Source organism: Athene noctua, chromosome 11, assembly GCF_965140245.1.
Source record: "Athene noctua chromosome 11, bAthNoc1.hap1.1, whole genome shotgun sequence".
Taxonomy (NCBI): Eukaryota; Metazoa; Chordata; class Aves; order Strigiformes; family Strigidae; genus Athene; species Athene noctua.
Window position 1 is genome coordinate 13,589,780 of NC_134047.1, and position 25,922 is coordinate 13,615,701.

The 25,922-nt window shown below is 48.1% G+C and overlaps 2 protein-coding genes across 4 annotated transcripts; one reads left to right on the plus strand and one right to left on the minus strand.

Moving 5' to 3' along the window:
• Positions 1-290: 290 nt before the first annotated feature.
• On the minus strand, positions 291-6,199 carry MARS2 (methionyl-tRNA synthetase 2, mitochondrial). The gene is made up of 3 exons (XM_074914834.1): positions 5,980-6,199; positions 5,430-5,764; positions 291-1,507 (listed from the first exon to the last, which is right to left on the minus strand). The coding sequence occupies exons 1-3, from the start codon at positions 6,179-6,181 to the stop codon at positions 329-331; spliced, it is 1,716 nt and encodes a 571-aa protein (XP_074770935.1). The 5' UTR covers positions 6,182-6,199; the 3' UTR covers positions 291-328.
• A 100-nt stretch (positions 6,200-6,299) lies between these two features.
• Positions 6,300-23,508, plus strand: AIFM1 (apoptosis inducing factor mitochondria associated 1). 3 transcript variants are annotated; one of them, XM_074914831.1, is made up of 17 exons: positions 6,300-6,437; positions 8,988-9,115; positions 10,761-10,851; positions 11,801-11,830; positions 12,966-13,078; positions 13,210-13,340; positions 14,150-14,240; positions 15,003-15,087; positions 15,703-15,779; positions 16,491-16,599; positions 17,290-17,397; positions 18,406-18,494; positions 18,575-18,715; positions 19,269-19,411; positions 21,200-21,324; positions 21,900-22,096; positions 23,281-23,508. In XM_074914831.1, exons 1-17 carry the CDS (start codon positions 6,344-6,346, stop codon positions 23,350-23,352), a joined length of 1,824 nt encoding a protein of 607 aa, XP_074770932.1. In that variant the 5' UTR covers positions 6,300-6,343; the 3' UTR covers positions 23,353-23,508. The 3 variants fall into 3 exon arrangements, with proteins under 3 accessions (XP_074770932.1, XP_074770934.1, XP_074770931.1); XM_074914830.1 differs by lacking the exon at positions 8,988-9,115 and adding an exon at positions 7,992-8,134 and having other exon boundaries at positions 6,301-6,437; XM_074914833.1 differs by lacking the exon at positions 11,801-11,830.
• The last annotated feature ends 2,414 nt before the right edge of the window (positions 23,509-25,922 follow it).

Consider the following 25,922-nt stretch of genomic DNA (forward strand, 5'->3'; position numbering starts at 1 on the left):
TACATCAGGGGAAAAAAGCAGCAATATTCAAACACTATGCTATGTCTTCAGAATGCTGTTACAAGCTTAGCTAATTAGGTGTTCCTTCAGGGGCACTACCTGAGCTCTTAGCCCCAATCACGCAACTCATCTGCCTGAGTGTGTCTGCTTCTCATGTCAGGCACAGACCTATGCCGGTCACCAGGCAGGACAGCATAGCCCTCCTCAGTCTGGTTTTCCACCATCCACTTTATACCACCACCAAGAGATGGGAGGAACATGCTTTTAACAAAGACAACATTTTCTGGGAGTTCCTGGAGGCTTTTATTTACAGAAGCTGTTTGTCAGACTAAAGCTTCTTGGTTTCTATCTGAGGCTGTCTTGACTCCTCTAGTCTGTGAAATAAAATGCCAGTGTCAGGTCCAAGCTGCCTCCCTTCAAAGGGACATGACTTCCCATTGTAGCGTGCCAGAAATGTCAAACTCGAGAGACTTCTCTCTTCTGGCTCTACAGCCAGCCTGGAAAGCAACCTCTCTGCAGTGTGTGGGATCACGGGCTGCAGGAGAGTCCCATAGACACGCAGGCATTCCAGCGTAACGTGGATGATGGTGTCAAGCCAAAGCTGCTCTGCAGGGTCTTTTCGGTTGAGTTTCCAAGGTCTGTGTCTCTGGAAGAAACTGTTGGTCTGCCTGACACAAAGGGCAATGCATTCTAAAGCCTTGTAGATCTGGAAACCTTCAAAATAATTAGCCACCTGCAGAGGCAGAGAAGCCACAGATGCCACAAACTCATAGTCTTCAGCAGAAGCCCTACCCATGCCTTTTGTCTCCCGGTAATCCAAGACTTTTGGAAAACAAGACTCTGAGAAACAAGGGTAAGTGTTGCTGGGGTTAATGCTGAGGGCTGTTGACCGATTGAGAAGTCCCCCAAGTGCATCTGCCAGTTCTGAATTCACTACCTTAACAACCTTCTCATCATAATAGTCACAATCCCGCTCAGGTACACCCTGCCTTAGCAGGAAGTACCGAAATCCATCTACTGTGTACTGTCCAATACAAGCAAAGGGGTCAATCACATTGCCCAGGCTTTTGGACATCTTCTGTCCACGGACAGTCCAGTGGGAGTGCACAAGGATTCGCTCAGGAGGAGCCAGCCCTGCTGCCATCAGAAGTGCCGGCCAGTAGACAGCATGAAACTTGAGAATGTCCTTGCCCACAACATGGTGCACAGCTGGCCACCACTCACCGTGTGTCTCAGGGTAGCCCACCACGCTCAGATAGTTCACCAAGGCATCTACCCATACATAAATAGTTTGTGTCGAGTCACTGGGGACAGGGATACCCCACTGCAGCCGGCTGCTCTCACGAGAGACGGACAAGTCTGGCAAGTCCTCTTCCAGCCAGTGGAGCACACGCTGGTAGAAAGGCTGTGGGGAAATGGCCTGTGGGTTGTCCTGGAGCCACTTCCGCAATGGATCCTGGAATGCCGAGAGCCTGAACATGTAATTCTCCTCTTTGGTCCAGTGCACCTGAGAAGGCAGGAGATAAAAGAATTATGGCCCACACACCCTGCAAACAGTTTTACAATTTGCAATTCTCAGTGTTGAGTTCGTCGCATGCTCCTTCTGCATTGGTGTGCTCCCCACCACGTGTGAAGACCCTGGTATGTTCCTATGAGTAGTGGGAACCTCCTAAGGTACCTGCTTCCCTGGGTTTCCCAGGGCAACACCCAAGGACTTCAGCACTTGGGACTCTGCTTTTAAAGATGCTCATGCCCCCAGGGAAGGAATACCCTTCTACCTGCCAGACTCAGTTTAACTGGCATCCTTGATCAGCAGAACAGGTGTGTCTGCTTTTCTCCTAGGCACCATGTTCCTCTTTCTCCCCAGTTTAAGAATTAGTGCATCTTAGGTTCTAACTTTGTTAGCCTAAAATCATGTTAAAAGGACTGACAGCACTTCTCCCACAAATGTAAATTAATTAAAAACCACATTTAGCTAAAACAATGAAAATTTTGTGGGTAGATATGGTACGAGCGAACTGTGTAAAGGCGCTCAAGAGATCTATGGCTAGCTAGGTCAAGAAGTCTTACCTTTCAAAGCTAAATAAGGCTGTAAGATAAGAAACTATAGGCTTTGGCATCACACAGGAGAGTTTCAGTTTCTAGCACTGAACCCAACAACTTCTGAGTCAGAAAGTGCCTCACTCTCAATAGAACCAGTAAAGAGCCTCACGCTGACATACCCTAAGGAGTAATTAATCCCAGTGGTACAAAACTGCTTTATGATGTAGCTGAATTCACTGATTTCAGTAGCAGCCAGTAGCAAATACTACCTTTGCTTACTTGACTAGAAGATTATCCCAAAAGAAATAGTCTCCCCTACACAAAACATAAACAAGTTACACAAAAATGTTTTGGTCCCACCCCTCAAATTCTTTATATTTTTCTGTAATCTTTTTTAGTTTCTAGGTACCAGCTCTCAGCACTCTGTCCAGGCGTAACACTTCACACAGAACCAATGCCATGTCCTCTATCCAATATTCCCTTTTACACAATCCAGGACCCTTTTGGTAAGAACTCAGGACACAAAAGCCATATCAAAGTGGAACCTGCAATCATTTCTTCTGAAATGCTGACCAAGCCTGGTGTTTGGCTCTGAAGAGCCCACCTCACATTATCTAACAAGTGCTCAGAGCTGAGCTAGCTCTTACCAGCTAGGCATCTGCAGAAAAGGTGGTTGAGAGGTGAGTAGAGAGTAGTTCAGCAGGAAGAAGAAAAGAGATTAGAAATAGGCTGTCTCGTGTGAACTGGTAAGTTAGAGCCTGGAGCATACAGAGAGGTTGATAAAGGGCAGAGTAATTATAACCTGCAAAACTAGTGTCTCTGTTCAAGGCTTGCCCGTGACCAGTTACTGGAATATCTGCCCTGAAGAGAAATCTGTGTGCCATCTCCCCTGACTTTCAAACAGCTCTGACCTTACGAGCACAGGATAATTCAGGAAGTCTCTAGTCCAGGCTCCTGCTCATAGCAGGGTCACGTACAGGGTTAGAACAACTTACTCAGAGCTTTAGCGAAGCACATATTTAAAATCTCTAAGGATGGAGACCGCTTCCCCAGGCAGCCTGTTCCGCTGCTTGGCTGTCCTCATGGGCAAAAAGTTTCTCTGTAAATCGAGTCTGAACCTCTCTTGTTTCAACTTATGCGCATTCTCTCATCCTCCTGCCACGTACCAGTAGAAGAACCTGGGTCCATCTTTTAGATGACCTCCTTGTAGCTACTATGGAGCTTCTGCCACTAGGCCCTCCCAAAATCCTGACTTCTCTAAGGTTGAAGAAACAAGCTCCCTCAGCCTCTCCTCAAACAGCAAGTGCTCTAGCATCTTAATGATCTTCCTGGCCCTCCACTGAATTCCTTCCAGTTTCTAGGTTGTGTTTCCTGTATTAGGGGACAGAAAACTGGATGCAGTACCCAGATGTGGTCATTAGAGTGCTGAGTAGAGCAGGATAATCATATCCCTTGAACAGAAATTGCTCCTGTTCATACAGCCTGAGAGAATCCTGTTGGCTGCCTTTGCTGCCAGGGCACACTGCTGTCTCACATCCAGCTTGTTCTTTATCAGTCCCCCAGGGCTTTTTCATCACACTCCTGGGACAGTCAGTTCCCAGCTCCAGCTCACTGCCTCATCAGAAAGAGAAGCCCTGCAGCCTCACATGTGCCTACTGTCTCCTGGCTGGACCGAGCAATGACTGCAATGCAATAAATGCAGCTCCCCTCCTAGCAAATATAGAACACCACAGTTCCTGGTCCTGCAATGGAGCATCTGCTCACTCTGCAGGTAAACTAATCCACCACCCTACACCAGAACGAACCCATAAAGTGAGAGCAGCAGAGGCGGGACAGGCCATCCACCTCTCTCCAGCCCCACAGCCTGCTCTCGGCAGGGCTGGCACCAGCCAAAGGTGACTGGAGCTTTACCCAGCCAAGGATGGGGCTCCCCCACCTCACTGGGGACCAGCGCCAGGACTGCGCCACCCTCCCGGGGAGAGCTTATCCTAACACCCAGCCAGACCCCACAGCACAGCCTGTGGCACAGTTATCCCTTGGTCTAGCATCTGGCACTCCGGAGAGCCCCATGAATAGGTGTAGGCTGCTATTAGCTTAACCCTTTGCGTCCTGTTTGGCAAACTAAACTGGCCCAGTTCCCTCTGCCTCTTGTAAGCATGTGCTCCGTACCCTGACCACACTGGGTGCCTCTGGTGGCCCTTCTCCAGCTTCTCTGCATATTAATAAAGTGCAGTAACAGAGTGAAGAAGGAGGATCATTTCCTACAGAACAGACTCCGATCTCTCAGTGTTCAAGGAAGACCTGAAGAACATTAATTCAAAGATGAGCTACACATTTTCAGCCCCAAGCTCTACTGGATGCCAAAAATCAGAGACTCACCTGAAGTACAGGTTTTATGGCATGTTATAAACTCCCCCTTTTCTTTTACAAAACCCTCAAACAACGAACTGTCTCTTTCTGGTTGAAGATAAACACCTACCACCTTGCAAGGCCTTCTCTGCACCATGCACACTATTTCTCTTGCACAGTTTGATATGCAGCTAAGGCAAGTAACTGTTCTCAGCATATATTTGACTTTGAAGCCTGCTGGCTCTATTTTAAATCTAAAGAATGATTTCTCTGCCTGGAAACTTATCTTTTTCCCAACTACATCAGGTGCTTTATTGATAGATACTATTTGCCAACACACCCCTTCCTGTGTGAACCAACAGTCCTATGACCCAGCCTCATACAAGTATCACAAGAGCATAACCCCCACTTAGCTCTGAAGCACGATTATCTGCAACTGCTGGATTAAATTATGTCACTCCTGACACTTCACAGAAAACGCAGTGGCAGAGACTGAGTCAGGCACCACACTCCTGGTTGCACCACTATTCAGTCATCAGACTAGACCACAAGCAGATGATGTTACGGTGTTTTACAAAAGGCCAAAACCTACCTAACAAGATTGATGCAAAGTGTCCAGAGGCGAAACTGAATTGCCTCACAAAATATGTCTCGAACTCCAGACACCCAACAAACACCGCTGTTATAAGCACCTGTATCCTTCTGCAGTTAACTTCTTTCATCACTGCTTCAAAACGCTGCCTCCAGGCCAGCAGCCTGTGAAACCCAACAGCAGCTGAATCCTTCCCATGGCACATGGCTGAAATTTGCATCTGCCAGTTGGGGTTCTGGCAGCTCCCCCTTGCATAACCACACACCACTATCAACACAGAAGAGACATTCTATGAAATACAGGTGAGTCGCAGCTGACATGAATCACAAAAGGCTACGGGAAGCATTAAACACTCCCAAATTTGACCAGACCAGAGCAACAGATGAGTGCGCAGTGCTTCTGCAGGACTGGTCGCCCTTGACGAGGCCGGTGCAGGTGCCGTTACCTGATGGCCGGTCTCCAAAGACACCTTGCACAGGCGTCCCTGGGCGTCCCTGCGCTCGGCGAGTTGGCTCTCGGGGAGGAAGCACTCCTCGGGAGTGCAGTACCAGCCCTCGTAAGACCCTTTGTAGAGCGCCCCGCCATCCCGGAGGGCACCCCAGAAATAACGCACGGCTCGCTGGTGGCGGGGCTCGCTGGTGCGGGTGAAGTCAGTGAAGGAGACGGCAGCGTGGGTCAAGGCCTGGTGAAAAAGTCTGGAGACCCGCTCGCAGAGCTCCGGGGGAGTCGTCCCTGCCGCGGCCGCGGCCTGCTGGATCTTCAGCCCGTGTTCGTCGGTCCCTGAAACGGCAGAGAAGCCGGGGTGCCGCGGGGGCCGTGGGGAGGGGGCGCGGGGGCCGGCCCCACCCTGCTCCCGCGGAGACACAGGGGTCTCGGGACCAGCCTGAGGACACCGGCAACGTGGCCAGCCACACAGCCCCGGGGGAGGCGGGTCAGCCCCGGGGACGGGCCGCAGGGTGCGGGTCAGGCGCGGCGCCCGGCGGACCCACGCTCACCAGTGCAGAGGCGGCCGGGGCCGGCACCGCGGAGGCAGTGGTGGCGGTGCAAAGCGTCGGCCAGCAGGGCGGAGTAGAGGTGCCCGATGTGCGGCGGCCCGTTAGCGTAGAAGATGGGCGTGGAGAGCAGGAGGCGGCGGCCGGGCCCGGTGGCGACAGCGCGGCGGGGCGGGCACGAAAGGCGGCGGAGCGGCCGCAACATGGCGGCACCACCACAGAGACGGCGGGGCAGAGGGGACCGGCCGGGCAGGGCCGGCGGAGGCGCGGCAGCGGCGGCCAATGGGGAGCGCGCCTCGGCGCATGCGCCCTGCGGCCGGCGGGGTCGGGCCGGCGGGGCCGGGAGCGGCGTGAAGCGACCGGCGACATGTTCCGCTGCCGCGTGGCCGCCGCCGCCGCGGGGGGCCTGGCGCGCGCCCTGCGCCCCCTCAGCCCCGCGCCGCGGGGCCGCGCCGCCGCAGGTGAGTCGGGGCCGGTATCCCCCGGCGCGGCGGCGAGCGGGGCCCTTCCGGTGCGGCCGACCCCGGCCCGGGGCACTCGGGTGGGGTGGCGGGTCCGGGGCTCCGTGAGGGGGGCGGCCGGGGGGGTGTATCTCTGCTGCTAGCTTCCTCCCTTCCCGCGGCGCCGGGCCTGTGTGCCTGGGCGGAGCGGCGGCCCGGTGCGGCCTCCGCGCTGGGCCGCTGCCTGGGGAGACAGGTCGCGGTCGGGAACGGCGGTTTTCCGAAGCTGCGGTTTGCTCGGGGCCTTTCGGCTCCTCTTACCCAGGCAGAGGGCACCCGGGCCGCCGTTCCAGCGGCGTTGGGCGCTGCTGAATTAGGAGATAATTTGACAAAAACCCGTCTGGCGGCAAAATCGGCGCGGGGCATTACTCTGCCCTTGGTGCGGCGGCAGGACGGGCTGCCCGGCTCCACCGCCAGCGCATCACGGACGGCCGCGGGTGAAAAATGGGGGTGGAAGGGGCCCACGGTGTCGAGAGGGCGCAGATGCTCAGCTCCTGGGAACGAGAAGGAAAACTTCTGTGTTTTAGAAAACCGTAAGTTAGATGGAGCTATTTAGCATATTTGTGTCCAGCTGGATGCTTGTGATTTTGCTGCGAGTTTTTATCACGAATATGTGTGTTTTGGCGAAGAGATCAAATGGATGTAGCAGTTTGCGAGTCGTCTGAGTGTTGAAGGAGGTGAAAGGTGTCTTATGCCTCAGGTGGGAATACATTCTGCAGAAAAGCCCAACCACTTCTGCAAGCTTCAGCTGGCCGGCTGACTTACAAACAGCGCTCGGGGCAATCGCCGTGATTGCTCTATTTAGAGATCTAATTGGGACAGGTGGAAGTCTGTTATTAAACTATAATCAAATAAAACGTTATATAGCTGTTCAGCTAGAGGCGGTCTTTGTCTTGCTTGCATGTTGGTAGATGCCTTCATCAGGATTGGAAAACCTTGCTGTTCCTTTTCATTCGGGATGCCCTTCCTGTCAGCAGAAGCCTCTTTCTCCTGGTAGTTTTCCTCAGTGAAATAAGCTGTGTTGGCAAAGGAATTTTTTGGTGGTACAACCATACGTACTGCATGTTCTAACGAGGTTACGTTAGCCTCTGCTTGCAACGTGGTGAAGCAGAGTGCATCTTCAGACCAGCTCCTCCCTCCCACAGAAGAGGGCTGGAGAAGGGATCAAGAACAGCAAACACACAGTATATGAGCATCTCTGATGTATTCTCCTAGCGATTTGTGTCTTGAAGGCTCCTTCAGCTGGAGACAGTCTTTCTAGCTTCCTAGTAGGTGTTCTTGCTATTAATTTGTTCAGTTACTCTTTGATCTTGCAGATGTTTTTAGTATCCACAACTGCCTGGAGCAATTTTTTGTGGCAGAGAATGATTCACTACACTCAGATGTGGTACTGGGCTTTTCAAACAAGTAGCTTGTTTACTTGGTTTCAGAAATTACTTGGTCTCTAAATTAAAAAATTTAACTTTGTATTGACAGTCTCTTTTGTGTTTTTCTCTAATAAATTGTATTTCTTAGGCAACTTGTTGCAGCGCTGGAATGTTCCCATAAAACTGCAGATGAGCAGACAAGTGGCTAGCTCTGGTGTGCCCGGGGGCAAAGGCAGTAGTTCTGGTTTTGTCCTTATTGTGGGCTTGTCAACGTTAGGAGCGGGTGTCTATGTAAGTAGAAAGGTAGTTCGTGGAAAGAAGCTGCAATACATCTCTCCTGTCAAGCGTCTGCTGTATTTCAGCTAACTTTACTTAGCTTTTTATCTCTAGCTCTTTTCTCCTTCAGAAAACTTCAAGGGGAGCTAACTGAGCTGACTGGAAATTAACTTATGATACCTTTTTTAAAAATTGTAATTTCAGTTACCTTTTAGGTTTCTTTCCTATAAAGGCACTTTGTTTGCATGCTATGACTGACCACAGCTCTGTGATCTTGTATGAGATAGTAGCATAGTTCAGGGAGAGTTGGATAGCATATTCTTTTAATACCAAAGTAAAAACCGTTCTTTGCTGAATCTCAATTCAGAGCATCAGTGTTTAGCTTGTGTGAGTATACAAAATCAACCCAAAATTGGTTGGCATACGTTTATGTCCAGCTCAGAGGATTCAGAGGGATAAAGTTTTTCCGCCTGGCTTAAAGAGTAAATCACATTCCTGGGAAGCTGAAGAGCAGCAGCATTACCTAGGAGTGCATGGCTCCAAAGTTTGCATCATATAAAACTTTGTTTCAAAATTAATTCTCTTGGAGGATGGTATTCTTTAAAAGTTCTGAGTCTTGATTTTCTCCTAATGAAACTCTTCACATGCAGAAGGCTCCTGGGAAGTAAAAGTTCAGAAAGAGTGCATGGAGAAAAAGTCTTTCCCTATTCCCTTTAAATATTCTTTCCTGTGCCCTGCTGTACTTTTTTTTTGACAAACAAGGTAACTGAAATTACAAAGTGCATTCTGCTTTTCCCATGATTTGTTAATCAAGAGTCCTTAATACTCAGCTCTTTCCTTCTCTTTCATTGCCTGTCTTCACCTACAGTTTTGCAATGTCATCATCTAAGATGCCCTTCTAGATCACTGACGTCTTCAGGTGTTCCTGGCAAAGCTGGCAGCAACCTATTGTTATACTTAATTGTAGGAGGAACAGTCACTGGGACAGGAGCTTATGTAAGATGCTTAAATAAATGTGTTTTAATTGGGTGAGAGGGTGGAGGGGAGGGTACCTTTCTGTATGTCATACCAAGTTAGCCATTTACTTTAACTAAACTGTCTTTGTGCTCTTTGGCCTCATATTTAATTTCGGGGGACACTGTCAAGTAATTTAAGTTCACTCTTTGAGAATATCAAATTTGTTTAGTTCTTAGTGGGAAAGGTTGCATTAGAATTAACTTTCCCACATTAAATCTAAAACCAAAACTGGCCACTTTCAGTTTGTAACCATCAGAAAGGCACAAATTAATGTATCCTGCTGCCAGTAATGTTGGCATACAAAAAAAAAAAGGAAATAACTAAATATAAGTATGCTAGAGGAAAGACAAGAAAACTTGTCTTTGTGATTTCTTCAGAGAAGGACACTGAAACGTCATTCCATTTTCTGGTAAAGTACACAGCTATATTTTTGACAAGAAAGAACTTGGCATTGTTCCTTTGGGAAAATTTATCCTGAAAACCTGATTTGATAGTTTGTGTGTATAGAATAGTAATTTTTTTTTCTAAGGGATCAGATTTAATTTGCTGTATGCTGCCCTTTGGACTCACTTAAAAGTCTCATGGTTCTGCTTGCAGAAGCAGAGCTAGTTTTGTTATCCTTGACTTTTATATGTTTAAGCAAAAGGCTTTAAAAATATCTTTATCTTAATTCTTTTCAACACTGATGAGTTCTTATTTTCTGATATTTTTGACATTGTTTCAATTCCCTGGATATGCTTTTGTCTGCCTGTGCTCTTTTTCATGCCTGACATTAAATTCCTCGGTTCTTGTTTGAGACTGTTTGCTATGTTATAAAACATATATTTTTCAATCTCCATGTAAGTGTGGGGGTTGGTAAAATGCAAACTGTCTAGGGAGTAAAAGAGACTTCAGTTCCTCAAGGGAATTAATTTTTGTTCAAACATTGTTTGGGTGTCATAACACTCGGTTAGCTAACAGTAAGTGGTTTGGCATCAGCTGCAGCGTTTTACCTGTCACACCTTCACATTTAGGAGGCTTTTATTTCTTGCTGGAAATGTTCCAGTTTTAATACCCTTTCACAATTCAAAATACAGTAATTGGATAGATGGTTGTGTTTCAGACTGTCTTGATAGTGCTTTTTCTCTTTTATAAACAGAACAAAAGTTAATGTCATGCACGTGTGATGCAGATTATTACCAAGGCTAGATTTTGCCTTAAGAAATTGTTTGCTTCCCTCTAATTTGTTAACTGTGGGGGCAAATATCATACTGCGACTTGCTTCCAGCAGTGTCATTGTCTTTTGCTTCCAGTTGCTTCCAGTTTTGCTGGGAAGTTAACGTGATGTCTTAAAAGATGTTTGCTCCTTGTCTATACCACTAAATTGTATCCCCAGAACATGCAGTCTGTGTTCATACTGTCTCCCGAGTTCAACAGGCAAACAAACAGGTCAGCATTCAGACACGGGAATCTCTTCCAGCTGAAGGCTGTTACCTACAACAGCCACGCTCCCGTGCCTGAAGAGCACTGCTAACGTCAGTGATGCCACTGCTGCTAACATCAAAAGCCTGTTGGGGTGTAGAAGCAGAAGGGTGCCTTGATGCTGTAAGGTATACAAGGTAAATTTCTGCTGGTCTGTCTCCAGGTATACAGAACACTGAAAGAAAACAAAGAGCGATTCACCAGCCGCGTCACCTCAATAACTACGAAATCTCAAGAAAAAGCGTCTCCTTCCGGTGGGTACTAGCCTGCTAGTTCTAGGTTTGGGTCTGTTTGTCATAAGCTGCCAACTTGAGACCTCTAAAACAAATGGAACAGAGCCCTTCTGAAAACACAGATTAGCATAGGATGTGCCTTCACAGCATTGTCACCTCTCGGTGCATGCTGTTGTTTGTGAATTCCTGTGTCTTCCCAGCACAGAAGATAGTGCTAGCTTTCCATGACCCAGAACAAGGCTCTGTTTTACAGATAGTCATGAGGATAAAGTGGGTTGTCTCTCGAGGCTCCTTTCTGCCCTTTATGCCTTCTGTGATAAAAGGAGAAAAGTGTTAGCCCTGCTTCTAGCTTTTACCCTTACACAGTCTGGCAGAGACACATTCAAAAGGGACAATGTGGTCTGCCAGCACAAAATCCTCTGTGCTGTGCCACATCCCTGTCCCGTGCATGGCGGGCTGGGCATGCGAGAAGTATTGTGCTTGGACTACATGGGGAGGGAGGAATCAGGACGATTAGTGAGGCTCTCAATGATGCTTTGCAGGCTGTGTGGTCCACAGGTCGCTCATTGAACGTCTCTTAATTTATGAGATCTCAAATTGCAGTGTCTGAACTATTGAGCCAAAGGATGATGTATTTTGTAATAAGAGTGGCTTTAGGTCACAGAAGATAGGGTATGTTATGTCACTTTACTAGGAAACCAACAGAAAGAATATCCTGCAGACAGGGCAGAAAAATGATTGCTTTGGTTTGAGGGAGAGGATAAAACATGATTGTTAGGTTGAGGCTGGAGGACAGAGAGTGAGAGCCTAAATATTGAAGCAGAGGTCTTGGTAAGTTGACATATGTGGAGACTCTGTCCCTTTACAGTGCAGAGCCTGTTAATCCTATGGTCTCCTTGAGTCAGCTCTGAGCTGCAGCATCCTTGATAGCCTGTGATTCGCTGAATTAAGTCAGTGTCTTCTCTTTCAGATACAGATGCTGCTTCTCAGGGCACAGCAGGTGAGTCTTGATGGTAATATTTAACTGACTGTTTTATTCCTATATACGGTTTAACTGCATGTTGCTTAGAAACAGGACCTGCATGTGGGAGGTATGGCATTCTGGTAGAAACTCAAAAGTTGGTCTCCTTTCAGAACACAATTACAGAAAGCTATACCTTGGCATTTTCAGGAACTTTACTATCTTATAAACTGTTCACTGAATGGCCAGTGCAGAGTTTTGGTCTTGCTCACAAATTGATTTATGTTCTTAAAGAAGTCATGCAGCTAGATCAAACACTTTGTAGTTTGTATTTTCCAAATAATTGTGAAAATTGTTTTCTGATCTGAGTGACACCCAGGCCACATCTCTTCTTCTGGTGTTTTGAATCACCTTCTGGTTATGTCCCTCTTACTAGCTTCACAAACTGTCACTTACTGTAAAACCTGAATGTTGGATCTCTAGTGTGTTGTTTGGCCAGCATAGAGGCCAGGCATGTTTTTGCTGTCCTGAATCTACTGTACAAAGAATGTCCTGATCTTATGTGAAGCTTCTAAAACTGTGTGTTAAATGCTGGAAGTGAGCTTTGTGGGTCTTTGACTTTGCAACCACTTCACCCAGCTGTGCAAGTGTAAGCAGTATTCTTAAATAGATCAGCTCATAAAATGAAGCTCTTTCAGAGTCTGCTGGACAAGTAGCACCTGTTAGGAGTAAGGCTTGAAACCTGTTAGCAGGGTCTCCAAACAGGGATATTCCGAGCTTGTTATGTAGATCATTACTCTTAACATCTCAAACCAGAGAAAAGTAGATCTGTAATAGAGGAGCTAAAGCCATGTGATTAAAAGCTGTGCTACTGGCCTTTTCTAAAACTCTGCGATTACCATTGAGCTCAGCTGTGCAGATCTATCTTAGAAAAAACAATTTGCTGGAATCTGACAGTTTGATTTATGTAGGGAGCCAGCTTTGAGTGAAGGAGCAGTGTGGTTCTTGGGAAGTATATTGGGGTGGCAGGGAAAGGGAGGAGGAGCTGTTCAGAGGGTAATTTGCCAAAGGAAGTGTGAGTGTGAAAGTCATGTGGTGATATACTCTCTTCTTTTGGGGCCGGGTCGTTTTCCCTGCTGTGTTTGCAGTAAGCTGTTCAATGTGTCACCTGCAGCTCCGGGTGCTCGCCCTGAGGTCCCATCTCATGTTCCTTTCCTGCTGATCGGTGGAGGAACTGCTGCTTTTGCTGCTGCCAGATCCATTAGGGCTCGTGACCCTGGTGCCCGGGTAAGAGATGCCCTGTTGTAGAGCAGAGCTGTGGGGATGACTGAATACTGTGCTTGCTTCTGAGCCTCTGTCATGTGTTTTGCCATTTGCCTGGCATTGGTACAGCTGATGTGTTTAATAACCAATTAAAGGTGCTGATTGTGTCTGAAGATCCTGCCCTGCCATATATGCGTCCACCTCTTTCCAAAGAACTATGGTTTTCAGATGATCCAAATGTGACAGAGAGTCTGCGATTCAAACAGTGGAATGGCAAGGAGAGGAGGTATGTGTCACTTACGGGTAGCAAGGGTGAAGGAGAGTGTTTAATGAGAAGTTGACAATGATCAGGCTGTTCTTGTGAGAGAGCCACTACAGAGCTCTGAGGGACCTCAGGGTGCCATGGGACAAATCACTGGATAGATTTTTGTGTTTGTGGCTGCTATGAAGAGAGCCCTGAGGTATGCGTGTGTCTGTGTGCACCGTTGATAGGCTTAATTGAAGAAGGAGCAGAGCACTGCACGCTGTGTGCAGAGCTTGCATGGTGGTTTGCACTGGAGTACCTGACTGACTACCTGGTGGAGTCCGTGAGACTCCCTGATGTGGCTGCGGACTCGTAAGCGTGGCTTCCAGAGATGCTGAGATGTTACAAACAAGTCAGTCGAGCGCTAAGGAGCAGACTGAAAGGTGTGGCAGTGCTGGCAGTTGTCAAGAGGAGTGCTGCTTTGCATATGAGAGTTAGCTCGGTGCTTAATACCTCTTGAATCTTGCTGTGATTCCCTTAGACATACACCACCACTGGCAGAAGTTCTGTGGAAGAAGTTAATGGTAAAGGTGAGGTTACAGATTCACAGTTTAAAGCAGAACTCTAGGGAACCTGGATCACGTTTGATTCTTGTGACTTTTGTGATAAAGCCTTACTGATCTAAACCCTTGAACTTCAACAGTGTGAAGATCTTAATCCTTAAAAATAGATAAATAAGAATTCTGGAGCTTGTTATGGATGCATAGAGTTGTCTTTGTACCATTGGTTATTGCTGAATAGCTGGTATCACAGAGAAAGTGGAACCCATTTGATAATGGAGCTTTTTTCAGTATATATTTCCAGCCGCCGTCATTCTATGTGCCTGTTCGTGATCTGCCTTTTGTAGAAAATGGTGGAGTAGCAGTTCTCTGTGGCAAGAAGGTGGGTACAGCACTAGCTGTTGTTCTAGCATCATACAGTTCTTCCCAAGCAGAGTCTGTGCTCTGAGCTGAAACTAAACAACTGCAGATGGTGGTGTGGAGGGTTGGCTGAGGAGGAGAATGTGTAAAAGTTTGGGGAAAGTGTACATGATGAAGCTGGGACTGTGCTAATCTTAAGGGCAGCCTGAGTGAAGTTTGAAAACAGGAGAAGCTGTAAGCAATAGTAGTGAGCTGAGGGAAGGATAAGTTTAGAGTTTGGGCATGGGACAAGAATATGTAGAGCTTAGAGACAGGGTGTGACAAAGTGGGAACTAGGCTATATATTGGTCAGAGGGTGAGGTAAGGAGAGGAGAGTGATCTGAGTAGTGGGTTATAATGTGAGCAAGACCATTGTGCCGAGGCAGCAGGAAGTTGGAAGAGTTTATGGGTTTATGGTGAGGCTTCTAATATATTTGGTCCCTCAGTTTTTTTATATGTTGCTAAAATAAGATTTCAGTGACTCCTCTTACTGCTGAACTACACTAGGTGTCTGAGTCTGTTTCTTAGACTCAGATCCTGGGAAGATCAACCTGGTCTATGATGGCTGCCAAAGAAGTTGTCTCAATTTCTACTACCAGTCTTCTCCCTTCCCCACTCCCCTAAACTTAAAGGTGGGAGAATGTTACTTCCAGGTTTGCTTCTCTAATCGGTAGTCTGTGCAGTTTAACTCGAACGGCCTGCAGTGTGTGGAAGCTTGAGCTCTCCTGCTTGTTTAATTTTGCAGGTTGTGCATATGGATGTTAGAGGCAACATAGTGAAACTCAGTGATGGTACTCAGATATCCTATGACAAATGTCTAATTGCTACTGGTAAGTTGTTGAGTTTCTTTATTCTTTCTCTTGTGCCAGGCTTTTAATTTCAGTGGTATTTATCTGACAAGGAGGTTTCTGCAGTGTGTGTCAAACACTTGATAGAACGGTCACATGAAGGACAGTCATACAGACAACCGTGCCGTTGGGTTTTTCACCTGCCTCGCATCAGCCACCTTCTCTGGGATGTTCAAAGTTTTGCCCTGTGAAAATCAGCAGGGAAGGAGGAAAAGGTGATTTCCCGAGCGGCTTGGTAAAGGAACTCTTATACAGACCAGCCTCTTCAAATCTTGCCTGTAGCAGTAGCAAGCAGAACCACCAGCTCTTGCTCGGGTAGAGCACTGCTCCAGCATCTAACCCAAGCAGTTCTACAGCCCTCTGTGGTTCAAGTGGAACTGGCTGTCTCCAGGGCCCCTGGGTGACTCTTGGGTCACCTACTGCTCACACAGAAGGTCTTTCATGTTAAAAGCCCAGACAGCAGCAGGGAATGGAGCATATTGTAACACTTGGGCAAGCACAGTCCAGATTAAAAATAGCTTTGCATTGTCTGAATAGCCAGTGACATGGCCATGGTATCATTAGTCACTCTTTCTCTCTCTCTCCCCTTGTCCTCAGGTGGCTCCCCAAGGAACCTACCTGCCATTGAAAGAGCAGGAAAGGATGTACAGCAAAGGCTGACACTGTTCCGAAAGGTAATCTTGAGGTGCTGGTAGTCCTGGGGTGAGGTTGAAAAAATCAGAGCCACTACCACTATTTTCAGCTTCTTAATTCTTCTGCAGTGGGTCTGGGACAGCCTTGCCTTGGCAGCTGTTTCCCTCAACTGGTAACCAGGAGTCCATTTGCTATTTATTCCTTTTCCCCGGGCAGGTAAACACAGTAGGGTCTACTAGACCACTCATCTGCTTGCCTCAGGCCTGAGAGCTGTAATAATGTGCGAGGGGTTTTTTTAATTGCTTTTTAGAACAGGCATGCAACCTTCTCCTTAGTCTAGGTCAGGGAATGAACGAGGAATAAGCCGTATGGGAACTTTGTGCTGCACTTCCCCTAAGGTCTGGTCTGCTCAGCTGTGGGAAGGGAAAGATGGATGATGTGAGCGGTGGCATCCTTGTAGTACTGTATGTGCTGTAGAACGTTTGTGTCTAGAAATTTCGTTGTAATTGCTTGTGAAAGTGAGGGGAAAATGCAGCAATCTGAGATTGCCTGGACAGGGAAAAGCTTGCACAAACATTAGGAGGCCAGAGAGTTTTTTCTGTGCCCTAGGCAAGCAGGAGGGAGGAGAACCATGTTTCTCTTTCTAAGTTTGGGACAGTTGCTCTTATTTCAAAGGGAGAAATTGGAGAAAAATACCTTCTGCTGCCTTTCCTGTTTGAGGATATTTGAAATGGGAATAAATCTTCTTTCAGATTGAGGACTTCAGAAGTCTGGAGAAGATTTCAAGAGAAGTCAAGTCCATCACAATTATTGGTGGTGGTTTTCTCGGCAGCGAGCTGGCCTGTGCTCTGGGAAGAAGAAGTAAGTGCTTCTGCAGGTGGCTTGTCTTCACCTGGCACCTTGACAGAAGTGATGGACATTAAATATAAGCAGCCCGACACTATAAACTGCTTTTTCATTCCCTGACTGCTGATTTTTTTGCAGAGGCTTGTGCTTTGCCTGAAATAATCTTAAAGCACATGTGTTTTGTTGGCTATATGGCCTGACCTGGTTTTCCATTTTCTTGTTAGCTGTCAAGCAGCACCTGACCACAAAGGTGGTTGTAAGTTGAGCTCGATGGAAGCTCTGCAGGCCAGTGTGTGTTGCAAAGTCATTCTACCCTGTAAAAAGTTACATTTGCTCGCTCAGTGCTAAAAGCCACCCTATAACTACTGATTCAAAGAGGTTGTAAACAACCAGATTCTACTGTCAAGTGTGTGCAGCTTTTTGAGTAGTGTCTTTAGGGCAATTTTTCTAGTAAGGGAAGTTTTCTCCAAAATACTAAGTGTTTTACTTAGAAGTCTGCTCTCATCCTACAGTTTGCAGGTGTATGTGAAACACTGGTCAGTCAATTTGTGACTCCTGTGGAAAATCTGGGAGTCAAAACTCCTAATTTTGGAAACTTCTGTCAAGCTCCTTTTGTAAAGTAAAGCACATGTTTGTGTCCTGAAGTCTGTGCTGCTGCTCTTTATCTGTGGGTTGTAAGAAGCCTGCTCTTTGCTTTCCTTTCAGCACGGACCAGAGGCCTGGAGGTGATTCAGCTGTTTCCAGAGAATGGCAATATGGGCAAAGTCTTGCCTGAATATCTGAGCAACTGGACCACAGAGAAAGTCAGAAGAGGTGAAGCTGCACTTCAGTGCTCCTCCTCTGCGAGTTCAGAGCTGTGGTGTTTAGGCCCGTGGCTGTTGTGTAGCAATTCCTTGTTAAATACAGCTCTGCCAGCAGAGCCTCAGGAAGACTGGGTCCCTTGAAAGGTGGCCCAGGTGCAGAACAGAACAAGTTACAGTTCAGCCAGTTTGGGTAGCACAGAGCTGCTGTGAATCTCGGATTTCTTAGCAGTTCCTCTGGAATAGCCAAGCAAATATGCATGCTGATACTGGGGAGATTTTCCCTCTGGCTGTTCCTCCACAGAATGATCCCTACAGCCATGCTTGTGAGTTATTTTAATGGCCTCTGTAATCTGGTTTACAATAACTGCCTGTTCTCCTCTTTGGAGTTGCTCTGCTCTTGAATAATTTTACTTCTTGGAGCAGTCATCCTAGAGGCACTGTGAGAGAAGGGGCTTTGTGTAGCCCCGTGCCTTATGCATACACCTTTGTAAAGCCAGCTGCTGTAGTGTTTAGCTGATAAAGTCAGTAAGATCTGAGATACCATTTGCTATATTAATTGCAGAATATAATCCTGTGGAGTGGGGATAGAGGGAGGAGGGATATAGTTGAGGCTGCAGATTGCAGGGCTTGATAACCCACAGGTCTGACTTTCTTTTGTTTATGGAAGCTGCCTTGTTGCACCCCTGGGTCTGACTGTGGCAGAGCAGTAGGTAATTGAATGTCCTTAGTGTCTGAAAACCTGTCTTGGGGAGCTCTTTTGGATGTGACCTTGTCACCATATGAGACATACTTCTGATTGTCATTTAAGTATCTCTTTCAGTCTTTATGGATGGGTCTCTTTCTCCTCATGCTTCACTCAAAACTGTACTGGCACATGCAGCAAAGATAAGGTGGCCTCTCCCTTGGTTCCTGACCTGGTCCCTGCTCTGCCTGCATCCATTTGCACCAAAGATGCCTGCTTCAGCTGAAATCTGTCTACCCCTGAGCAAGCAGTTATGTTTCTTATGTTTGTTTCCAGAGGGTGTTAATGTCATGCCTAATGCTGTGGTCAAGTCTGTCTCTGTCTGTGGCAATCGACTGATGATTAAACTGAAAGATGGCCGAAAGGTAAATTTAAAAGCAGGGAGAGGGTAAAGTTTGTAGGGGCATTGAGAGAATTAAGGTAATAATTACGAATTCCCAAACAGGTGGAGACTGATCATATTGTGGCTGCAGTAGGGTTGGAGCCTAACGTGGAATTAGCAAAGTCAGCTGGACTGGAGGTGGACTCTGACTTCGGAGGGTTCAGGGTGAACGCGGAGCTCCAGGCACGCTCCAATATCTGGGTGGTGAGTATGTGCAGAGGAGTCTTCTCTCAGCTGGTTATGCTGATGCAGTCAGAACACAGAGTTACGGGGGCTGGTATACCTCAATTAGGTGAATGGAGTTAAAAATAGCAACTAATGGGACCAGTTGTAGTGCAGATCCTGCCAGCAGCCGTAAAGTCTGTTCAGGCACCACGGCACACTTCGTTGCTGTGGCAACAACTTTGTGAGGTTCTGAGTATGCTGTGTAAGAGGAGGTGGGGTAACCTAAAGATAGTATGGATTACTCTACTGCAGATTATTGTGTAAGAGTCCCTTTGGTGGGAGTCGAGACTTTGATTCCTCTGGAAAAATGTACCTGATGCTGTCTTATTTTTCCAAAGATCAGTGAAAAATGCTGAGACACTAAGACTTGTGTAGCCTGGAGAGTGGGATAAGGTAGTGGCGGTATTTGGGGTTTGTCAATAAAACTCATTCGTAATTCCACTTTGTTCTTTTCCCCATGCCTTTTTTGTTTGTGCATTAACTTAAGCTTTCAACATCAATGTTCAGTTCTCACGGAATGGTTCTTTTTAAGGCAGGGGATGCTGCCTGCTTCTATGATATCAAACTAGGTAGGAGACGTGTGGAGCACCATGATCATGCTGTTGTAAGTGGAAGACTAGCTGGAGAAAACATGACGGGAGCTGCGAAGCCCTACTGGCATCAGTCCATGTTCTGGTAATGTTGATGTTTTCTTTTGGTATTTCTTACTTGGCCACATTGTAGGAGCTATGAGAAGATACACCTTGTAAAGGTTTCTGTTTCCTGCGTGTAGTGAAACTGCTTCAGCAAATACCTTGTACAGCTTGTTCCTGGAAGTTCAGGGAATGGGAAGGCATTTGAGCATTCACTGCTCTGCCCTGACCTCTCTGAGATGTTTTTCCTTCCCACAGAGCACAGTTTCTCTCTGAACAAGTCCCATTCAGCAAAGCAAGTAGCAATACAGAGCAGCCCCTTTCCTCAGAGCAGGCTAATTTACTGGTTGAACTTAGCAGCAGCTTTTCTGTTACAACTATCTGAAATTCCTCAGCACAATCTGTTGGTTTCAGTTGTGCTGCATGTTTGCTGATTAGCTGAAATGATGCTTTAGTAGCAGTGTATCGCTGCATCCAGGAGGGTATGTGCAAGTGTGTTGTTTTCCAGAGAGAGGTGTCAAGAGGAAAACAAACAAAAACAGCCCACCAAAAATTAAATCCTGAAGCCTGTTAGCTCAAGGTCAGAAACTTAAAGTTAACAGGAGTTTGAACATGGGGAAAAGAGCTTTATTTTTCTTGGAGAAATCCTCTCAAACATAGTTATGACCTGCTGTCATTTACCTGAACTCTTGGTCTATATTGCATGAACACTGGACCCAGAAGAGTTTCTTGCTTCTAAACAAGGACACAGAAGCATCCATTTCAATTGTGTGTTTTCCTTCAGGATACTCTTGATCATGACAGATGCAGGCAACTGCAGGACTGTGAGTTGCAGTCTTGTGTGGTGTTGTCAGCTGCTAACTCTGGGGGTTTGCTGGCCCTCACAATGTGAGACTTCCTTCTCATGTGCTAAAAAGCTGGCAACTGGTAGGAACTCTTTCTGTGTTTTTTCAGGATGTTTATGATCCTTCCTGAGCTCAGACTTACCCACTGCTGGATGCCTCAGCTGTTTAGCTGGCATGTTACTGGTATTCCTTTCCATAACCCTGGTCTGTGCTGGAGCATTCTGGCCAGGAAGGTAGTGATCTACATAGAGAGATATCCAAATTGTTGTTTGTGATGCATCTATTTCCTCAGCGTAGTTGGGAACACTTGACACGTTGTACTTACTAGGCCCCAAACCACAACTCCTTTGACTCCCATAAGCATCCCAGTTCAAATTCAGCAGGTGCCCAGTTCAGGGAGGTGTTACAGCAATGTGTTCTTCTCTTTTAAATGCTCTCTCTGAAATACACACTAAATAATTGTCTGTGATGTGAAGCCTAGTGCTTATAACTCAGCATTGCCAGAAGTTTGGTCAAATGATCTTACTAGGACCTGGAGGAACACTTGCTTCTGCCCCGACTCTGTCTCCTAGTCACATTGGTGCTGAGCAAGCGACAGAGAAGATTTTTGCAAGTACCTACTGACTGCATCCTGATACTCATATTTGAATACTGAGGTCAAATGTGTGACTTCCTAAACGGTTGAGATATATGCAAGCTCTTGGAAGCCAGCCAACGTCCTTCATGGGAGCAGGCCTTAAGTATTACAAGCTTTTGTATTATACATTGAACTGGTTTCTTCTGAAACTGATGACCTTAGGCTTGCTGTGGGGAGTCCCTGTTCCACCCTAATGCGTGCAGAAGACACTGATGTGTCAGTCAGCCTGCATACCGTCATCTCTCTCTCACAACACTGTCATTAAGGATTTGGGGCTGGATGGAATTGCCTTGTATCTGTCTCACTAATGCTACAAATTTTTAAATTTTTTTTTCTGCTTTGTTCCTAGGAGCGATTTGGGTCCTAATGTAGGGTATGAAGCCATTGGCCTTGTTGACAGTAGTTTGCCAACAGTAGGAGTCTTTGCCAAAGCAACAGCAAAAGACACACCAAAAAGTGCAACGGAGCAGTCAGGTAGGGCTCTAGTCGTGCTTGGGAACTGTCTGCGTGCATGAAGGTTTCTGTGTGTGGCTCTGTAGTGGCCACAGAGTCCGTCTGATCTCAATGTAGAGCACTAGGAGACATCAATCTTTTTCCTTTTTTTCTAGACCATGCTTCAAAGGCTGGTTTTGATATTAAAATGTGACTGAAACATAACATTCCTCCAAGAAGACATTGTGTAACTCATTTACCAAAATTAAACCTTTTTTTTTTCCTGATGGAAGCTTAATTTCCTCCATAGAGATAGAGCAATCAGTTTTTGCACAAGAGATTATGTGCATCTGAGCATATTTATTTTGTATATGCTGCCTGGAAGAAAGAGACTGTCCTGCCTTTTGTGTTTGGTGATGGAAGTTGGGCATTGTCAGTGTTGTGCTTCATATTAGGATTGCTTCATTCTTGTGTTACTGAAACTTAACTTTTGCTGGATGCAACTCAAAGGAAAACACCTTAGAACCCTGCTCTTTAGTTTGCTTTCACTATCACAGGCAAATAGCTGCTGCTTTTTTTCTGCACTGGATGTTTGATATCTCCTGTCTTTACATTAGGGACAGGTATTCGATCAGAGAGTGAAACAGAAGCAGAAGCCTCAGAAGTTCACATTTCTCCAAGCTTTTCACCAACGCCTCAAGTTCCAAAGCAGGGAGAAGATTATGGCAAAGGTGTCATTTTCTACCTCAGGGATAAAGTTGTGGTAGGAATCGTATTATGGAACATCTTCAACAGGATGCCTATTGCTCGAAAGGTCAGTGCAGGACTAGTATGCTGAACAGTGAGGCTTGCTTAGATAGGGGATTTTCTTGGGGAAAAATCAATCCACCAGTTAAAAATGAGCATAAATAAATGCAGATGCTCTGTCTGGAGCAGAGTTGTGCAATATCCAATGGTAGTTCTGTCTCAGGTGAATTATGGGAGATGTCCATGTGCTTTTCTGCATGTTTGCTCAAAATTCTTAAGAGAAACAACTTGAATCAGCTTTATGCTTCAAGCCTTGCCTTTGTATGGCTGGAATTTCAGGCCTGTAATAAAAGTACAGGCAAGAATCACATGTGAGTGAGCATCAGAGTGCATGTCCTGGTTTTATGCTACTTTGTCTAATGTACAAGTGTTTAAAACAGTCTTAAACATCTATCTTCCTAGATAAAGTCACAAGAAGTCAGGGTTAGAAGCAGCCCTGAGTATGTGCTTAGTCTGTCTCCACCTCCCATAGTCTGTCTCCATCCTCCAAGGTCAGATAAGCTATACTTAGATCATTTTTTAACATCTTTAAAGAACTGTAGTAGTTTAAACCATGAGAGTGATTCCACACTATTCCCAGATGCTCTGTCCCAAAGTGAACTGTTCTTAATGTTGGAAGTTTCCATTGGTATCTAATTGGAAGCTTTTGTGATGAAGTTTAAACCTGTTGCTTCTCTCATGTCCATGAACGAGAGATCCTTTCCTTCCTTCTCTTAGCAGCCCTTCCTGTAAATCAGAGACCCAAGTATGTACAGGATCCTTGGCCTCTTAGTCTTGTTGTCTACAAGATAGGTTTCCAAGTTTAAGCCACTTACACTGGCCCCTCTAAGTCAGTGCAAAGACACTGGCTCATCTTCTTAGGGTTGAGATGAACCACTTTTTGAAGATACTTGTTCTCCCCAGCTGTAAGGGGAAACCCAGACATCAGAAACAAAACCAGCCTCACTGTCCCTGTAGGATTTAACTCCAGCATCCCTGCAGGTGGACAAGGCTACATTTAAGGGTCCCATATAAATCTTGCTGTAGTAAGAACTGTTGTGTTGTTGACTGCCCAATTTGGTTAAGTTGTCATCAGCAGAGCTTCAGAGAGGATCTGAGAAATTCACTACATTGGCTGGTGACCATGTACTGTCTTGCAGCACTGGTTGGTTGTAGCATGTGCAGGTCTCAATGTGTTCTTCCTTCCTTCAGATCATCAAAGATGGGGAGGAGCATGACGATCTCAATGAAGTAGCAAAGCTTTTCAACATCCATGAAGACTAAACTCCAGAAAGAGAACACTGCAGTGGGAGTGAGTAGGGCAGCGGGGGCCGCTGACTATGTGCACCCCTTCATGTCAGACAACTTCCTCCGAGTACTTGTGAATATTTCCAGTCACCTAGAATGTGACTAATGTTTGCACCAATAAAGTCAGATTGTTCTAAATTAAATGCCTCCTGGTTTTGAGAGGGGAGGACGCTGCCTCCTGCTGTCAGTTTTCCCCCCTGTATCACCAGCGGAGCAGCCTGCAGCGTTCCCTCTTCTCTTGCAGCACTTCCCAGCTGGTGAGCCTGCGGTCCTGCTGGCGAGCCGCGTGGAGGGCTGCGCTCTTGGCAGCGAGTGCTGCCTCTAGGAAAAGTACATCCCCAGGGGATGAAATAGTACATGATGCAGTGGCTATCATGTAAGCTTGTGTTTGAAGCTGGGTGTGTGCTCCAACCAGAAGACTGTTATAATATGGGGTGTAGAAGGGATGGAAAGAATAAGGAGAGAGTTTGGAGTTGATAAGGCAGGACATAAGGGACTGAATTATGGGAACAATGGAGGAGGTACACTAATGCAGCTTTAGAGAGCAAAGGCTGGAGTGGGTGATGAGAGCCAGTGACCTGAAAACACCTGTGGCATCTCAGGGCATTGAGTCTCCTTTGGCTGCAGGGCCTTAGGGAGAGGCCAGCACAGCCCCTCTTGAACCTGTGGTGTGTGAGGATGGAGAAAACATGGCTTCTCCCACGTCTGGAGCCCATCAAGGAGAGGCCAGCACAGCCATTGTCTCCCCTGTAGCACACAAAGATGAAGTGGCTTCTCCATTGCCTCAAAACCCTCCAGCAGAGGCTGCACAGCCCACCTGCCCCGGTAGCACACAACAAAGGAGAGGCAGCGGCTTCTCCCTTGTCTGGGGGCCCAGGCTGGCAGCACTGCGAGCACAGGGACTGGCTGTGTCCCAGCCACCCCTCCCTGGGGGGCAGCCCTGGGTGTCGGGGGGCAGGCGGGAGCTTTCCCTGCCGGCCCACCCCTCACCCACAGATCTCCTTCACCTGCAGGCATCGCCACTCTTCCGCACACCCTGCCTCGATGGTGACGGCCCTCCCTCTTCAGAAGGGGACTCACTGCTCTGCGCAGGGCTTTCTGCACGCAGGGACAGCAAGAGCAGCAGCTCCTCAGCCGGTGCCAGGCGGGTCCCTCGAGATGGCAGTGGGCCCTGAGCCAGCGCGGTGTCCAGAGGGAGCCGCCCGTGAGGGATGGCTGCATGGACCTGCATCCTCTGCAGGCGTTCAGCTGCCCTGAGGACAGGGTGCTGCCAGCCACCGCTGGGCAGACAGGGATGCTTTCGGAGGCCAATAAAAGATGACCGTTTTCCCCCAGTGCTCGTCCATGCCTGATCCATCTCAGGAGAAAGATGGTTGCAGAGGCAAGGGCTGCACTCATGCAGCCTCTGTCCTTGGCTTATCTTGCAGACGGACAGCCCAGCACCTAGGACACAGCCCCAGAGCAGGGGGACACAGGAGGAGAAGCCTCGCTGGACAAGCTGGGTGCCTCTCCCCAGGGATGCAGCAGCACCTGAGCACGCACCCACTGCTCAGCCAGCAGGAGCTGCCAGCACCTGGCCCCAGCTGCCTCTGCTGCCAGCAGCACCCTCTGCACTTTCTGCTACGGACAGGGAGAGCTCCAGCAGCAGCGCAGCCATCGGCCGCCGACAGCTTGTCCCATCTGCTCGGGGCCCAGGCTGTGACTGGGGTGCTGCCACGAGCGTGGAGAGCTGGACGCCCTCTCCGCCCAGTCCGTGCCACAGCTGAGGGGGACAGCCCGGTGCCTTGTGCGTCAGGTCCTGGGAGCCAGGGACCCCGCGGGCAGCGCAGCCAGAGCGCACTCACAGCACGGGTCAGGCGTCGGCACCAAGAAGAGCCGAGGTGCGGGCAGCCGACGGCAGCGAGGCCCCCGCAGCTCAGCCCCTGCCTGGTCCCCATCCATGCGGGGGCACCGGTCCTGCCGGCAGAGCCCCTGCAGCAGCTTCCCTGGGCAGGGGAAAGGCAGGTTGCCGCCGCTGCACCACCAGGCTGTTGCGGAGCACCTGGACGCCCTTTCCATCGAGGCAGCCCCTCTGCAGGGTCTGCACGGGAGCTGCCTGACCAGCATGGGGCTCAGCCTGGCCCAGCGCAGGGCAGCCAGCCTGCAGCGGGCGGGGACAGCAGGGCGGCGCGCGGCTGAGGACGAGCCAGGGGCCTTGAAATGTTTCTTCTTGATTTCATCTTTAGCGTTTCAACACCAGGGCTCTGTGGGACGCAGGCGTGCCCACTGCCTGCCGGCGAGCCGGAGGAGAAGTCTCCGAACGCCGCCCGCTTCCCCCAGCCTCCTCCTGCGGCTTCTCCCGCGGCGCCGCTCGGCTCCCGCCTGCCCCCGCCCCGCCCGGCCGCTGCCCGCAGGCCGCAGCAACAGCGCCGCGCGCTCCTCTGATTGGTCGCGGCTCCGCCGCCACGGGCGCCTCCCATTGGTCACATCTCTGGCGCGGGCCGGCTGAAGCCGGCGGGGATTGGCCCGGGCCGGCGGCAACAGGCGGCCCCGCCCCGAGCCAGAGC

Coding starts and splice junctions, on each gene's coding strand:
- MARS2 (XM_074914834.1), bottom strand. CDS start 6,181: ATGTTGCGGCCGCTCCGCCGCCTTTCGTGCCCGCCCCGCCGCGCTGTC. Junction 5,765..5,979: donor CCCCGGCCGCCTCTGCACTG/GTGAGCGTGGGT, acceptor CTGCCGTTTCAG/GGACCGACGAACACGGGCTG. Junction 1,508..5,429: donor CTTTGGAGACCGGCCATCAG/GTAACGGCACCT, acceptor CTGCCTTCTCAG/GTGCACTGGACCAAAGAGGA.
- AIFM1 (XM_074914830.1), top strand. CDS start 6,344: ATGTTCCGCTGCCGCGTGGCCGCCGCCGCCGCGGGGGGCCTGGCGCGC. Junction 8,135..10,760: donor CGTTAGGAGCGGGTGTCTAT/GTAAGTAGAAAG, acceptor GTCTGTCTCCAG/GTATACAGAACACTGAAAGA. Junction 15,780..16,490: donor GGCTGACACTGTTCCGAAAG/GTAATCTTGAGG, acceptor ATCTTCTTTCAG/ATTGAGGACTTCAGAAGTCT.